Source organism: Podarcis muralis, chromosome 3, assembly GCF_964188315.1.
Source record: "Podarcis muralis chromosome 3, rPodMur119.hap1.1, whole genome shotgun sequence".
Taxonomy (NCBI): domain Eukaryota; kingdom Metazoa; phylum Chordata; class Lepidosauria; order Squamata; family Lacertidae; genus Podarcis; species Podarcis muralis.
This window is the reverse complement of record NC_135657.1, coordinates 58,906,563-58,921,421: the sequence shown is the minus strand read 5'-3', so window position 1 is coordinate 58,921,421 and position 14,859 is coordinate 58,906,563. Positions and strand designations below refer to the sequence as shown.

The window sequence follows — 14,859 nt, the reverse complement described above, 5'->3', positions numbered from 1 at the left end:
GATTTAACAGCTGCTGAATAACATGGTTGGGGACTCTTAAAGTAAAAGTGAAGAATTAATAATACATTTATATATTTATTTATATCCACATTTTACTCCAATGAGCTCACAGTGGTTCTTCCTCTCTACCCTCCCAAGTAATCCCAACAACAACTTGTGAAGTAGGTTAGTCCGAGAGGCAGGGACTGGCCCAACGTCACCGAGTAGGGATTTGAACCCAGGTCCCACGGGTCCCAGTCCAGCACTCTAAGCACCACACCACACTGGCTCTCTGTTGAGCACGTAGGGCAAATGTTTACTTGAGCAGACATATAAAGCCAGTCAGAGCTGTCAGATAGAAAGAAGGGGCCGTCTTGAACTGTGGGATTACAGGAAAACTGAAATGTTCTGATGAAAAAGACCGCCTTTTTTAAGATGGTGTATATGTTCATTGTAAAGGGATGCTTATCCTTAGGAAAGGCCCATGCAGTGTGTTATATTTATACAGTTGTGCATTGTTGCAGGAAAAATCCGAGGGCTCCCTTGGACAAAACAAAGACACCAACCAGGATAACTTGGAGCAAAACAGCAGCCTGTAGGCTTGGCCTTTATTGAACTGATGCATCAGGGTGTTCCCCTCACTTGCAGGAGAGAGGAAGGACCCAGAAAAATAGTGTGCCAGGTCTTATAAAAACTTTTGAAATTCCCCTCCTCTAGGTCAAGCCCACCCCCAGAAACATCATGCATACATTACAGAAAGGAGGGGTTGAGGGAGGAGTTGGTGGCAACCTGAGTATCTTGTCACCTGGCTGGTTCCTCCTTTCCCCCCTCCCCATGAGTCACTTCCAGGAGACAAAGGGGAGTTGGCAGTTTCCTGCCCCCTGAGGGAAGATCTGATCATTGTCCTTTGTTTCAGTCCGTGTTGAATCCACTCCCATATGCAAGTTCTTTGTGATTTTGATTGTCTTCTGTCTGGGATCATCTGGGCAGGGCTCCTGCAGATGTGCTGGGATGTGCTGAGATGGTGGAGGGATTATGGCTGACCAGGAATAAGTCACCCCCCTTTGTTAGTTCTTGTCATATGGAGCAAAATAAAAAATGGAACAGTGCAAATCCGATGTATGGTTGATTTTCTATGAATTTATAACAGAAATGTGGCGTATGTAGTGTGTGAGTGTGTGTGTGTGTTAAGTTTGTACAAACAGAATGATTGGGGTGGGGGGGTTCCTGCTACAGTATCCAAGTCCCCCCCACCCCATTTTTTAAAAGACTTCCCATCTTTAACAACACCTTCTATGTGAGCTGAGCTACCACCTTGACACACCTGCACTCTAGCTTCCCAACTCTGTAAACACAGGTATAATTCACAAAGATACAATCCCAGTTGTGTACAAATACTTTGGTCATAGTACACATACAAATAGCAAGGCATGCCTTCTGTATTCAGTTCCATCACTTTCCCAGCAGTAATTCCATTTTCTCCCAGTGCTTCTTTAACAAATTAACTCAGATGAAAAATCTTGAAGAACTCTGAACTTCTAAAATGACATTTATTTAAAATGCAACAGAATGATATTCTGTAGCTGTCTTGATTCTGAAATAAAGCAGATGGTCTCACTGTGTGTTGTTGAAGCGTTTGATTTTATGTTTCTTAATTTAAGTTTTAATAGCAAAACAGTAAATCACTGTTTCTTACAGAAATGTGTCTGCACAACTTTTAAAAAGATAAGATGGAGCACTTTGGCAAATTATCAAGCACTAAATCTCTCCAATATTTAGTGACCTTTGCCTATGCTGTCTCATTTACTCTGCTTCAGATTCCATCTATTTTATATAATCAAAATACAATTATGTTTTAATAAATGCAAAGTGCCTGGTATTTAGACAGCTTCCTTGCTGTACTTTTTGTTCCTTATGCATAGCTCAGATTTGGTTCCATACATTAATAAATCTAATGCTTCTGCTCTTGTTCATGGAGAATTTAAATCGATGGGTGGCTGCTGCTGTGATGCAGTGGGAAGGAGGAAATGAGCACAGTTCAGTTCTGGTGTTTTGACTATAACACTGCCAGCAAGAGACATTAATTAGCTGAAGCAAAATATTCTATTAATAATATAAAAAACCCAAGTATATTTACAGCATCATCATCTTTATTCATCTTTATTAATCTTACGTGGAAAAACTTCAGACAGAAAAACCACGCTCCTTACTTCTCCCTAGAATCTTCTGCTCAAAGTGACATTTCACATCACTTCAGGATAAGGTGAGCTCTTCTGCATCCCTCACAGAATCCATCAAAAAATTTTTTGCTACAAAGGTCACCTAAGGCCACCTAAGACTTTGTGGCTCTTTTTCTGCCAGCTGTGTCTAGAACTCCCATCTTCTATAGGGCACTCTCTCATCTTCCAGAACCACCTTTACCCTGAAACACGTGGATTAATTCCATAATCTTTACTGTAATCAAGTTTAAGGTGTAAGTAAATCTACATGCTCACATTTCCTTCCTACAGTGTGGTGTAGTGGTTAAGAGCGGTAGCCTCGTAACCTGGTGAACTGGGTTCGCGTCTCCGCTCCTCCACATGCAGCTGCTGGGTGACCTTGGGCTAGTCACACTTCTTTGAAGTCTCTCAGCCCCACTCACCTCACAGAGTGTTTGTTGTGGGGGAGGAAGGGAAAGGAGAATGTTAGCCGCTTTGAGATTCCTTAAAGGAAGTGAAAGGCGGGATATCAAATCCAAACTCCTCCTCTTCTTCTTCTCTTCCCTTCTCTTCCTTCTGTGGTAGGCCATACATTTCTTGAGAGCAAGTACCTGTCTTTTTGTTTATGGAATAATCTTGAGTGCTATGCATGCTAATGGGGGTGAATTATAATGTGTGAGACAAGACAAGACTGTCTTGTCTGTGCGGTGTAATTCAGATGTTTAAATTACCACATCTATCCTCTGAAACATTTTGCTTTAAAGAAGCCACAATTAGACTGGAGCATGAGTGTAATGAGTGAGGTGTATAAATGTTTCAAGTCATCAGAAACTGAGGAAGTAGAATTTCAGATTTTTGAGCATCTAAATTAGATGCCCAAAAGTAACATTTTAGAGCTTGAGATGAACTTGAGAACAATTTGTGCTGAGAGTATTTTGCGGGAACTTGTGGCAAGTGGCCATAGGTCAGTGGAAGAGCATGTGGTTTGAAGCAGACATTCCCAGGTTCAAGCCACTGGGATTACACAACTGAAGGGAAGCACACTTTGATCTCTGCCATCGCCATCTAAACAAGGGCCACTGGGAGACCGCACCCTCTGTAGTATCACCCTATGTAGTATCAACTTTCTAACTATACAAAGACTAAAGTTTCTCTATCCATTAGGTAGAGAAGAAGCAGCTGCAAAGAGCTTGCTCTCTCTCTCCCCCCCCCCCCCCGCGTTTGCTAGAAAGATCACACTGTTCCAACTTCCTGAATTTGCTTGCTTTCCCTCTTCACTCTCCATTCCATTTTCTTTTTTGCATCATGTCTGTTAGTCCCTGCTTGCCGGCTACAAGCTGTCTTATCTTTTTTTAAAATATCTGTACAGGATTTAGAAAAATGTTAGGCACTCTATAAGTGTTAAAATAAAAATAGCAGCAGAGTTGGGAATATTTCTGCTGAGAGAAACATTAGAGAGCTATCATTCTTCAAACTAGACAAACTCAGAGCTCAGAGCAGCCAATGGTCTGACTCAGAATAATGTCTTAAGATGCCGATAATTACATATTAGTGGCCCTACACATTTCAGTAAATCTCCTTTAGGGTCTTTCTGTAACAGGCAGACGACTGACATATGTATAGTACCTTTGTAACAAACACTCCAAAACTATAGTGTTCCTATCGATACATACAAATATATTTATAAATATTCCAAACATTTTCTGGGTGAATATATATAACCAATATACAAGTTACAAAAATGTGCACAAAAATATTATTTATTAACTTAGTCACAAAAACATGCAACACTTTAGAAACTTCAGCACATGAATGCCTACAGCTATTTAAAAGCACATACAGTTGCACAGATATCTGGACAATATATTCTTCCATAATTTAAATGCAGTAACATGGGTATCTTACCAAAATCACAAATTACATATGGTAGTCTTTTGGCAAACATAACAGAAAGATCTAGGGCATCAGAAAGTTTTCCAATGCAAATTCAGTCCCGTCCCCATCCCCAATGTGAATTACCCTAATTTCCAGGAAATTTTTGAACTCAGAATTTTCTGGCAAACTCATTTCCCTCCCCCACCAAATAGAGGGGGTTGTCAGCAATGGGATGTTCTGGGCTGGCAGTGGTCCTTATTAAGACACAACCTTCCAAGTGCATGATTAGCCCTGCCAGATTAGAGCAGCATTATCAGAGCAGCATGAAGGTGGTTCAAGCCCTGGTGTTCAGAAAAAGCGAAAAATGGGATGAGGAGGGTTGTTTAGAAACTCAATGAATATAGGACAATAAAGCACCCCAAACTGATGATTGAGGAATTCAACACCTTTTATCTAGCAGCTTAAGAAAATACAGTTGCATATGGAGGTGCTGCAATATGTTATCTGACTATGTATATTCATGAGTAAGTTTCTCTACAAAGTAGGAAAACTGACTTGTCTCTCACAGACTTCCTGAGATCAGACATGATCATAAACATTCTGCATTTATTTCTTTTGTTATATATGCATATTTCTATAAAGAAGTATGTGATTGGAAAAGAGGGTGTGAAAACAAAACCTAGGGTGCATCCGTATATTAGAAGAGAATGTCCCCTATAAAGCTAAAGTACATTGTATCTGTTGAACTGCAATATTTTCCATGATTTTTTTAAGTAATATTTTTATTGAGTTTTTCAAAACAAGCCATATTTTGTGAATGCAATAATAAAGAAAAGGCTATTTTGTGCTTTTAAAGTATTGCCTGTGTCTTAATACATTTATAACTGAAAACATCTGCAACTGAATATATTTATACATCTATTTTTGAGGGGGTTTCTTTTTTCCAAACAGGCAGGCGGCATCATGCAAGCGACCTGCTGCTTTGCGCAAAGTTCTTTGGATCAAGGCCATTGTGTTTAAAGGTGGGATGGGGAGCCTTTGGCCCTCCAGATTTTGTTTGAACATCTGGAGAGTCACAGGTTCTCCATTCCTGATTTAAAGAATATTTAATACTTTGCAAAAACTAAAAACTATCCAATTGGCTCACACTGAAACCAGGCAGAGGCAAAGGAAGAGAACATGTTGGTGGTGAACAATATGTGACTGTGCAGAAGGAGTTGTAATTTGCTTAAGGCAGTGTGGAACATTCTTGAATCTGCATGCTGCTAAAGTTGGTAATTACTACTGTGCCTTAAAAAAAATGAAGCAAAATATAGAAGGTAAAAATTAAGGAGGCAAAGCAAAAAGGATTGGTTTTTACAGGCTTTTTGAAATAAGAAAGGAGGCATATAGGATTTTAGTGGGAGGAACATTCCATGCATACAAAGAAGCTAAAGAAAAGGGAAGATGAAGAGAAACAGACCAAGCAAGAGACATGAAAAAATGATGACTTGTAGCAATAAGCAGGACAGATAGGATAGCTGTAGCTCCACAAGCCAAGTGTGCCTGCTCGGGGCCTGATACGAAAATATTCTGCTTGTTTAATCGTTTAATGTCAGTCTGGTTCACTGGTGTCCTGTTCTGAGTAAGGAGGAGATAGTGGCTTAAGGGAGCAGATAAATCTGAGCCATAGTTAAATCCCAAAAATGCTGCTTTGTGAGGCACATGATGAATACACAGAGATTGGAAGTGTGGATGGCAGGATTGATGGTAGAAATGGCAAGAGGAAGGGACTCCACCTGACCTAGCTTATAGATAGCACTTGAGGAAAGTAAAATGCTTAATTCTCTCCCAGCAATGGGAGATGAAGGGGGGGGGGGGAGAGGATTAAACAAGTGGAAGAAGCAAACATTTTAAGGGTCACATTCAGAAGATAGACTTAACAATTACCGTATTTTTTGCTCTATAAGACTCACTTTTTCCCTCCTAAAAAGTAAGGGGAAATGTGTGTGCATCTTATGGAGCGAATGCAGGCTGTGCAGCTATCCCAGAAGCCAGAACAGCAAGAGGGATCGCTGCTTTCGCTGCGCAGTGATCCCTCTTGCTGTTCTGGCTTCTGGGATTCAGAATATTTTTTTTCTTGTTTTCTTCCTCCAAAAACTAGGTGCGTCTTGTGGTCTGGTGCGTCTTATGGAGCGAAAAATACAGCCTATTTTTAAAGGACAGGGTATTAGCAAATGCTTCAGAAAGTCAGTATGAACAATTGGCAAGCCAGGGATGATATGCCACACTTAAATCCACTGGGTATTCTAGTCTCAAAGAATGAATTGTGGTTCTTTGGGATTCCATTATTGTGGTCTTAGATAGATGTGGTCTGTGAAGCATGGCTGCAGATCTGCCTTGGTTGACAGTCAGGGACCTCTGATGTTCTGCAACTTAGGGATCTCTTGGATAATGTGCACTTTCCTTGTGCAAGTATTGCATTGTATTCCATTGGAGCCACAGATGCTCAGAAGTACCAGTTTACCTTCAAGGATTATTTGTTTGTGTTTCTGCATCTTTCTGGCAGCAGAGATAAGTTTTATAAGCAAACAAAGCAGCTTATGGTATACTTCTTGGAAACTGCAAAATATGCGTGCACAGAAAGTTACATAGTAACTTGCATCACAGCATCCAAGAAGTTATGGAAAGTCCCCTTGTACAGTAGCCAGTAAGACCTGGCCGAAACTGGAAGTCTTCAGACTGAAGGAAGCTGCCTGACACTAAGTAGGACTATTGGTCCATATTGCTCAGTTTTATGTATTCTGGCAGAGCCAGTGGCCCTCTGGGATTTCAGACATGGTTCTCTCTGAGCCCTACCTGGAGATGCCTGGGATTGAACCTGGGACCTAGAAGCTTTTCCACCGAGTTATGGCTCTTCCCCAACCTGAACCACGTGAAGGAAGCTGAAAGGCAGCCATTATATACAGGTTGGAGACCCCACTTTGAAGGTCGCTCTTTGTATTCATCATAGCATGTGCTATCAGATGACTAGCCAGTGGTTTCTGTACAAGGGGATTTCCTGATATATCAGGCTGTAAGTTATGCAACATTTTGTGCACTCATGTTTCCAGGAACTATGACATGCATAGCTTTATATAAGAAGAGATACATTTTCCCACTTCCAGGGTGGTGTTTTAGAAAGAATTCCTGTCAGCGCTGGGATTTCCACTTGGGCAGCAGGACTTTCTCTATCTCTCCTGCCCCTGCTCTTTTATAGAGGCCTGGGGAAACCTGAGGGGCAGGAGAGGAGGGAAACATTCCATTACACAAGAAGAAATCCTTGCACTAACAGAACACTCGCCTTAGGGCTACATTGTATTTCATCCAAAACTTGGATGGGAAGAATGATTGCCTGTCATACAAAACAATGCCTTAACAGAGTATGTGAGTGTGACTCCACCATTACAAATTTGCATAATATATTTCTGTTCTGGAGGTTCATTGCTATTCTTGTTACTAATAAAAAAAATGTAGCTGCACTTGTTAACAAAAGATCAAACAGCATCGCTGACTTGTACAGTGCTCCTTTTCTTTCTAACAACAATATTTTGAAAAGCTATTGCTGAAGACAAAGGCTAAGGTCTTTGCTTTTGTTCTTTTTAATCTTTTTCTGGCTTTAAAAAAAATATATATAATTGCTATAATTGATTTTCAGTGAATTAATGTCTACATTTTGTCTGTTTCTTTTTTGAAGTGCTGGAAAGAAAGATATCAACAAGGCAAAGCAGAGAGGAGTTGATAAGAAGGGGTGTCCTGAAGGAAATAACTGAACAAGGTGATGGCAATTAATATAGGCAGCTGCTAATAACTTTTGTATACCATTTAAATGATTAGCATTATTTTTCTGTTGCTACTATCATTGTTTTGAAACTCTGTGACATGACTGATACAGCCTTTAGTATTACGGCAGGGACACATCCTTTCAAGCTAGACTCATAACCCGCTTGTGGTAAAACCCCTGGATCCTCCATTATACGCACAAACCATAATTCAGTCTGTCATTTGTGTCTCATTGTTTGGGAAAGTGAACTGAATAGCAAGGTATATTCAGGAGAGAACATGGGAGTGTACTTGAATCCAAGTATTTGTGTCAGGTGGCTGGGCTGGGGTGGGGGAGCCTGCCATGCATCTAAGTATTGTTTTGTTGAGTCTAGATGCCAAGGGATGGAAGACATGCTTCAAAGACTGCTTGGCATGCCCAAAAGAGGGTGTCAAGTACTCACGATAAAACTGTTGATAACATAATAATGCTGCTACAGAAATCTATGGGGCGACCACACTTGAAATGCTGTGTATAGTTCTGGTCGCCCCACCTCTCAAAAGATATAGAGCTGGAAGAGGTGCAGGAAAGAGCAACCAAAATGATCAAAGGGATGAAGCAACTCGTCTATGAGGCAATGTTACAACATGTTGGGGCCTTTTATTTTGGGGAAAGGTGTTGTGTGCACATTGGCTTGCTCAGGTTGACTAGGAAGGGCTAAATATTAGGTGACAATTAGTGTTCTGGTAATGTAAGTACAGTGGTACCTCGGGTTACAGACACTTCAGGTTACAGACTCTCCTAACCCAGAAATAGTACCTTGGGTTAAGAACTTTGCTTCAGAATGAGAAGAGAAATCGTGCAGCGCAGCAGGAGGCCCCATTAGCTAAAGTGGTACCTCAGGTTAAGAACAGTTTCAGGTTAAGAACGGACCTCCAGAACGAATTAAGTTCTTAACCCGAGGTACCACTGTATTCTAGGCATTCAAGCGCTTGTTAATGTAGATTCCTTCCTCCCTTTCCAATATAGCTTCATCACATTTTATATACATCAAGCGTGCGGCTTATTGCTGTATGCTGCAACCCTGTAAATGGGAAGCGCTTACATACATTGTCAGTGAAAGGCAATAACTTTGTTATCATTTATTTCAGATGGAGAGATAACAGTAAATTATGAAACCTCAAACGGCCACACGATAGTAATCACTGAAGATGCCATACAGGGAGAAAATATCACGAAGACCACAGAAGAGAATAGCTCCACATCAGCAAAAGCACCACCAGCTACAGAAGAGAGAAAAGATGGCAAAAAGGGTAATTTAAAATGCAACTCATCTGGATTGATTTTTCATTTTAAAAACATGAGTAGATGGTTTATACTGAAAATGACTCTGCCTATAGCAACAAGGAAGCCAATGTAGAGATAGGCTTTGCAGAAACAAGATGGCAGTTAATCTTTTTAAGTGGCATCTTTTCAATCAGAAATACAAATTTAAAATGGAACATAAAGTTGGTCCCGTTGGAAGTGGAGGAAAAGGTGGTAGGTGTGGAAGAGGAGCAGGTTTTTATTTGTTTTACCAGACATGAATGGAACCTTGTCTGTGGCTTAATGAGAGGCAATTAGAATTGCACAAGAAGGCCATTCACTGAATCTTGGCTTAGCCTCCACCCCAAAGTTGTGAGACTAACATTAGAGCAGGTGTAGTGTGGGGGGCTTGTGTACCACCCTGAGCTCCTTCAGAGAAGGGCAGGATGTACATCATACAAAAGCATTTATATAGAATGGAACAGTTACAGACTACAAGATGATGGTGAACAAATATTAGTTCTATTTTAACAGAAGCTCACCACCACCACCAAAAGTTGATTTATGAACCTTTTCTACAAAGGAAAATACACAATGTTGTTGTTTAGTTGTGTCTGACTCTTTGTGACCCCATGGACCAGAGCACGCCAGGCACACAAATACACAAATACACAATACCCTAATGGAAACATCTTTTTTTTAAGTGGGTGCCCTGCTGTTCTATAGCTGGCACTACAAGTACTGTGCATGCCACCAGGTTGTTATTTGCTTTCTATGTGAGAAAATCAGTAAGAACATAAGAACAGCCGTTCTGGATCAGGCAAAAAAGTCCATCCTGCCTGGCACTCTGATTTTCCACAGTGGTTGACCAGAAGCCCACAAGCAGAAAGTGAAGATGCTAGCCATCTTGTGATGTTTGCCTTTATCAACTGGTATTCAGAGAAATACTACTACTGGACATGGAGGCTGTATTTAGCTTACAATTTATTACAATTAATGGAACTTCGCTTCATGTAGTCTTGGGGCCAAATGACAAAGGAACATCAAAAACTCCTGGCATTTCTGATTGTAGTCTGACAGAAGACTGGAGGCTTCAATTTTGATTGGAGCAATGGGTTACCTGTATATTTTTCACAACAAAGCAAATTGATGATTCTGGAATGCTGTTAGTCAGATCAAAATTAGAGCCTCCCTTCTGCCAGTCATTTAACTCAATACAGAGAAATCAGGAGATCCAACCATGATGTCTTTCCATGGGCAAATGTTCTGCATTTTTGAGGGATAACTCCAAATACTTGAGAGAGCATTATTTCTTTTTCTTTTTTCTTTTTCTTTTTGTAATATTTTGAAAACTTTAATAAAAATCTTTTTTTTTTAAAAAAAGAGAGCCATCGGACAAGTAATACTCATTTAAATAATTCCTAAATCTTGCAGAGGGAAAGAAGGCAGTGATTGCTTATTTACATGCATTGCTGCATCTAACTGTTTACCATGACTGGTGTATTTCATAGCTTCAAGCACTCCATAGCAGAAATAGAATATTTCTGGTAATCGCAACATTGTTTTCTCAAGTATAATAGTTATGAATAGTCAGTACCCATTTTCCATAAAAGCTAACTCAAACTGCTGTGATCAAAGATGGTACACTTCTGAATACCAAATCTTGGTAAAAAATCTAGGGGAGAAAGTCATTGCTTCCATGCCCTGCTTGTAGCCCTCCCAGAGAAATTTGCTTGTTGCCATAGGTAACAGTGCTGGACTGTACTGAACTTTAGGTCTGACCCAGCAAGGCAGTTTTAAACATTTTTAACCATACATTTCCATGGATGAAGAAACATGACAGATTTCTCTTTAACGGTGCATATTCAAGATAACTACAGTACAGACAACACTATATCACCTCCCTGTTGTACCTGCAGTCAAGGTAACAGAATGGGTGATTAATTTTTTTTCTATGCATGCTAATAGGTGCATCCTAATAAACATTGGTGATTTATGAATACAGGGGGAAAGTTTGGTGGCAATTCCAGATTAATCGATAAAGTATGTGATCGCGTACATATAATCCTTTATGAGGTCTTGTTGCTCATCTGTATCTTATCGTTATGAAGGAGCTCTTTGCAGTCTCACTGAAATGAATGAAGGCTGTGCCTGAAATCTTAAAAGGCAAATGCTGTGTGTTTGTCAAACAAACCTAGCAGCCTAATCCAGGATTCTTTCTAGCCATGTGAAATAAGAAACAAGTGCATTTCCTTTAAAAAAAAAATGTTGCTAGCTACAAATAGAGTGTATTCTCCTGAGAATACATTAAAAGACAAGTGACCTTTCACATGATATATGCATGAAGATGGGTGGTTTTTTTTCACTAGGTCTGTGTTGTAGCAGATAGGTTTATGTGCCCTTTGCCTGCTTGAGGTTTTTGCGTTTGTTTGTTTTAACCTTTTCTCTATTAAAACTACTCCTACGAAACCCGGGTCTGCAATGCTGCTCATGGTTCTTCTGTGCTCACGATTATATTGATCTCAGCCCATATTCATCTCAGTAGGACTTAAATATACATAACTAGTGGTGGGATTGTATATCTGATTTCTTTTCATGTTCAGGAATGGGACTTTTAACAAGAGCAGAAAATGAGCAGAACTGTAATAATGAAATGCTGAATGCCTTGATGATTAGGCCATGGTAGACTGGTACACTGAGCACAGAAAGAGTTAAGAGTGTTTTTGGAAGCAAAGCTGTTCCTGGTAAACAATTCTAGAAATGTTAAATGCTTCCGAAGTTTGTCGCCTTGCAGATGCTTTCTACATTTTGAGTATTGCTATTAGTAATAATGATGGGGTGTCAACCCTCCGAGAGGCATGTTTAGAAGGAGGTACTTCTCTTGTACCAAAATAATAAGAACATGCTGACAGGTTTTCATCTGCTTGTATTTTGGGTAAATGATTATTGAGTGCATGCTGTATAAGTGATCTTGCCCTAAATCTTTTATAAATCTGTCATCTGCTTTAAGAAATACCATGTTCTCAAAAGAAGAAGAAGAAATAAACACTAAAATTACCCAGCATGTATCAAGCAACACTGAGTATAAATGATTTCTGTCCTACACAGATGTTGTAATAGCTGAGCACATACCATTTTAGAATTGTAATTTGGCTTAGAACTGGTAGCAGAAGAGCTAGTTGATTTAGGGGGTTACCAATGATAATGTGAGAGGGGAACTTGAGTCAAAAAGTAACAAAATTGGCATGATTCCATACCATGCTTACATACTACTAACTAGGTGAGCCAGCAGGGTTTTCTAGGTCCAGTCTACTGTATGTGGACTGGGCCCTCTGACCCACATGCAGAAAGGACACAGATTTGCATCAAATTTGCATATGCTTTGTCTAATATGTAAATTTTACAAGTGAAGCAGAGTCCCAAAATAAATCAGCAGCCACACATATAATAAAATATCTGACAGACAGAATGTGAGCAAGTGAAGCTTTCCCCATAAATGTATTGCTATACTACAAGAGGTTTAACTTGTTTAATTTCTGCCTTCCACACAGCTGTTAAATGCACAAGAACCCTGCTTTCCTCAATGCTATCCCTAAACCAAATCCTAGACTGCAATCCTATACCCGCTTACCTGGGAGTAATCCCCATTAAACACAAATAAACTTACTTCTGAGTAGACATTCCTTGTCTCTCAGGCTAATCAACAACCCGTGGCCTTTAAACTGGGGGGACTGCTGTTTTTGTTTGTTAATATGGTATATATTTTTGTAGTTTTGCATTGCAAACTGCTCTGTGAGCCTGAGGTTGGATAGCTGAGTCAGTAGAGCATGAGAGTCTTAATCCCAGGGTTGTGGGTTTGAGCCCCACTTTGAGTAAAAGATTCCTGCATCACAGGGGGTTGGACTAGATGATCCTCATGCTCCCTTCCAACTCTACAATTTTATTATTCTTTGATCCTCAGAATTAGGGCAGTATAGAAATCGAATTAATATTAATAAGTGAACTATACAGTGAATTATTAATGAGTGCCAGGACTTTAGCGCATGCAGGGAAAACTACCTAAGCCTCTGCAGAGTTTTTACATTTGCCTTTTTTTTGGGGGGGGGATTCTTCAATATCCACCTAGACTTACTGTGTGTTGGTATTTGCAGAAAAGAGCTGCTAGGAACTACCAGATCTCAGACAGACTCATCACAAGAATGAGGCATCCTGGTTGCTAGGGGGAAAGGAAGGGCAAACTGGAAATTCCAAGGACTAGTAGATGAAACAGAAGCTGGAAAAGTGTACTAAAGAGGAGGGGATCCTAGAGATTCCTGTTGCCCAGTGTCAATTACAGCTGTTACTTCACTGATTGGCTACGAACATTGAAAGGCAGGAGCAGCAAGGCTGCCTCATCTCAAAGAAGTCACTTAGAAGGGTACCTGCATATTTACTTCATAACTTACTTTCTAGGAGAGCTAGAGACCCTTGCTTTAAAAAAAAATTGAAAACTCAGAGTCTGGGGTTCCTGCTGGCTGTGATCTTGCTATATCAGTAACCCCTCTACCTGTCTCTTGGCAGCCCTGGTCACATGTGACATGCACAACTGTATTTACTTGTCTCGCGTACTGTTGGTTTTTACATACTAATTATTTCTAATAATAACACTGTTTATCTCTTGAGAATGGGGTAGAGATCCAAATATGGGCTGGTGAATTGGAATAAATTGAGTTATGGTTGCTTGAGAAGTGTCTCTGAAATGATTGTAATGACACTATCCTCCTTCAGTGGGAACTGAATTATTTTTTTTAAAGCTGTTCCCTTGTTTCTGCGTTTTGAGAGCCTTTCTGGGCCGCACGACGGACCTGTGAGTTGTACTAGACAGACTTGATGTAATTTGGCTGCAATTCCTTTCTTTAAATAAATAAATAAATCAGAAATGCTGCTGATTCTCAAGAGGTGAAGTAGTTTGGAGAGATGTGTTTGTTTGTTTGTTTGTTTGGCATCCTGCCAGTTGTCGTCTGTTTGTCAGTTGCTTTCTGTTCACTTTCTCATCCATAGAGAAACCTCTTCCTAAAGGTTCTGAAACATCGGCACCCCGTGCCCCACCGCCGCCACCTCCTAAATCTAAGCCTAAAGCTAAAAAAGCAACCGTACCTCCAAAAAATGCTACTGCTGCTGCCACTAGCCATAAGACTAACGAAGTGCCACATGCTAAAAAAAAGGGCAAGGCTCCTGCCAAGCAGGCCTCTGCACTGCCTGCCAAGCCAACAAGCCGCGGTGCAAACCGAGAAGCTGGTGAGTAACACACGGGTTGGCCGTTCCATAATGCATGCTGTGGGTATTAATACAGGTGCCCAGCTTTGGATTTGTGGAGCTTACTGCTTGCTTTCAATGTCAGAAATACTAATACAGTGTGTGTCTTGTCAGTAGCTAACTCCTCACTGACTTTGTTTTCTAATGCACTCTACTGCCGAATAAATGCCACTGGCTATTGCTTCCTTGCCACAGCCACCGGCATTAAAAGTACAGGGAGCAGCAGCTTCCAGACATTTTACCCATTAGCATGCATTCAGCTGAACAAGTGCTACAACGTCATGGAAACAGGCAGATGACAGTCGTTGGCTTTGCATCTGTTGATAATAAGACATGGGTGCTGTAATGCGTGGCTGGGCAACACACAGCCCCGTATAGAGCAAACTTCGTGGTTATCATGCTCTGTTATTAAAATTTTGAAAATTG

The 14,859-nt window shown here is 40.4% G+C and overlaps 1 protein-coding gene across 4 annotated transcripts in view; it reads left to right on the top strand.

Annotated features, from left to right (window-relative positions):
* Window positions 1-14,859, top strand: part of PHACTR2 (phosphatase and actin regulator 2) — a 90,060-nt gene that overhangs the window by 55,395 nt on the left and 19,806 nt on the right. For 3 of the 4 annotated variants that reach the window (XM_028723579.2, XM_028723583.2, XM_028723582.2), the window contains 3 exons: window positions 7,768-7,848; window positions 8,985-9,146; window positions 14,179-14,415. In XM_028723579.2, coding sequence (XP_028579412.2) covers window positions 7,768-7,848; window positions 8,985-9,146; window positions 14,179-14,415 — 480 coding nt within the window. The remainder of the gene's footprint in view (window positions 1-7,767; window positions 7,849-8,984; window positions 9,147-14,178; window positions 14,416-14,859) is intronic. The other variant, XM_028723584.2, reaches the window with a different exon arrangement.